At 61.8% G+C, this 1,347-nt stretch overlaps 1 protein-coding gene across 1 annotated transcript in view; it reads right to left on the bottom strand.

Annotated features, from left to right (window-relative positions):
• GEMIN4 (gem (nuclear organelle) associated protein 4) overlaps window positions 1–1,347 on the bottom strand; it is a 3,439-nt gene that overhangs the window by 296 nt on the left and 1,796 nt on the right. The window contains exon 3 of the mRNA XM_010139984.1: window positions 4–1,347. This exon is cut by the window's right edge and continues 20 nt beyond it. Coding sequence (XP_010138286.1) covers window positions 4–1,347 — 1,344 coding nt within the window. The remainder of the gene's footprint in view (window positions 1–3) is intronic.

Genomic DNA, 1,347 nt, shown 5'->3' with positions numbered 1-1,347 from the left:
TGCCCCCCTGGGCTGGCAGCATGGCAGCCACGTGCAGCAGGTGGCAGAACACCTGGATGCAGATGAAGGACACCTCCTGCGCAAAGGTCCTGCCCTCGGCGGGCTGCGAGGGGGGCCCTGCCGTGCTCCTGACGGAGCCCAGCAGGTCCATCAGGCTGCCGCAGTATAACTGGACCACGTGGAGCCAAGCTTCTGCGGGGAGCCAGCTGGAACAGCTGGAGCTGCAGAGGAGCTGGAAGCCCCGCAAGAGCAGGACAGAGAGCTGGAGGCAGCAGGCAAACGGGCGGAGGTTGAGCAGGGGCATGTACTGCACGTACTCCAGCGTGTACGGCACGTGCAGGACTTGCCTCTGCAGCAGGTTCTCGACCACGTGCGTGAGCCTCTTCCATTCGCTGCTGCTGCACCAAGGGAGGACCTGTACGAGGGCCACCAGGAACCCTTTGCTGAAGAGATTCACTTCTTCAGGGTCGTCCACGTTGACAGTGAGGAGCGTCAGCATCGCCTCCCTGAGCGCCGTGGACACACAGCAGCACTCCATCCACGCCAGCAGCCCGCTGCCTGGTCCGTACGCCGGCAAAGGCTGGGATGTCCACTCGTCCTCGGGAAGCGCGCAGATCTCAAACAGCGTTGCTGGGACCTCATTCTTGAAGTGGTCTCCGTAAAGCTTCTTCAGCTGGAGACCGACGGTCCAGTCCAGGGATGCCACCTTCCTGTGAAGCCAAGCCAGCGACTGGACCCACACCTCAGGGGAGGGGGTGGTTTCTGGTGTCACCACCTCACAGAGCTGGCAGAGGAGGCTCAGTATCAGGTCCTTGGTCTGCAGCGAAGGGAAGAGCTGGTCCCTGGGCTGATGCCAGTACTTTGTGTAACTATCCAGAAGCTTGCAGAGGCTGAGGAGAAGCGGGAATGGGTGACAGGACTTGATCCAGTGCCCTTCTGAACAGGACGGCATCCCCAGAACCTTACTGAGGATCTGCAGGCCCAGCTCAGTTTGAGCAGAGTCTGACCTCAAACAGGGAAGGACAAAGGCTTTGGTCACCTCTGCAGGGGACACAAGCGGGGCGGCTGAGCCTGGCTGCATGAGGAAGGCCAGGAACTCACGGAACTGCTCCTCCTCCCTGGCAGTGGAAAGCCTCCCCCACACTGCCTCCTCCAGACACCGCAGCACCAGGCTGCGTGGCCTGCCTGGGTCATCGTGGGTCTCCGGGAAGCTCAGCGCTGGGAAGGAGCAGAGGATTTGCGCGAGGAACTGGTGCGCTCCGAGGTTGACTACAGCAAGATTACAAACCTGCTTCACCGTGGCCTCGGGGCACAGCAGCAGGAGCCTGGCCACAGAAGTCACAGCCC

This window comes from Buceros rhinoceros, unplaced genomic scaffold (genome assembly GCF_000710305.1).
Source record: "Buceros rhinoceros silvestris isolate BGI_N320 unplaced genomic scaffold, ASM71030v1 scaffold27067, whole genome shotgun sequence".
In the NCBI taxonomy this organism is placed as follows: Eukaryota; Metazoa; Chordata; class Aves; order Bucerotiformes; family Bucerotidae; genus Buceros; species Buceros rhinoceros.
The sequence above is the reverse complement of the archived record's forward strand: the minus strand, read 5'-3'. Positions and strand labels throughout refer to the sequence as shown.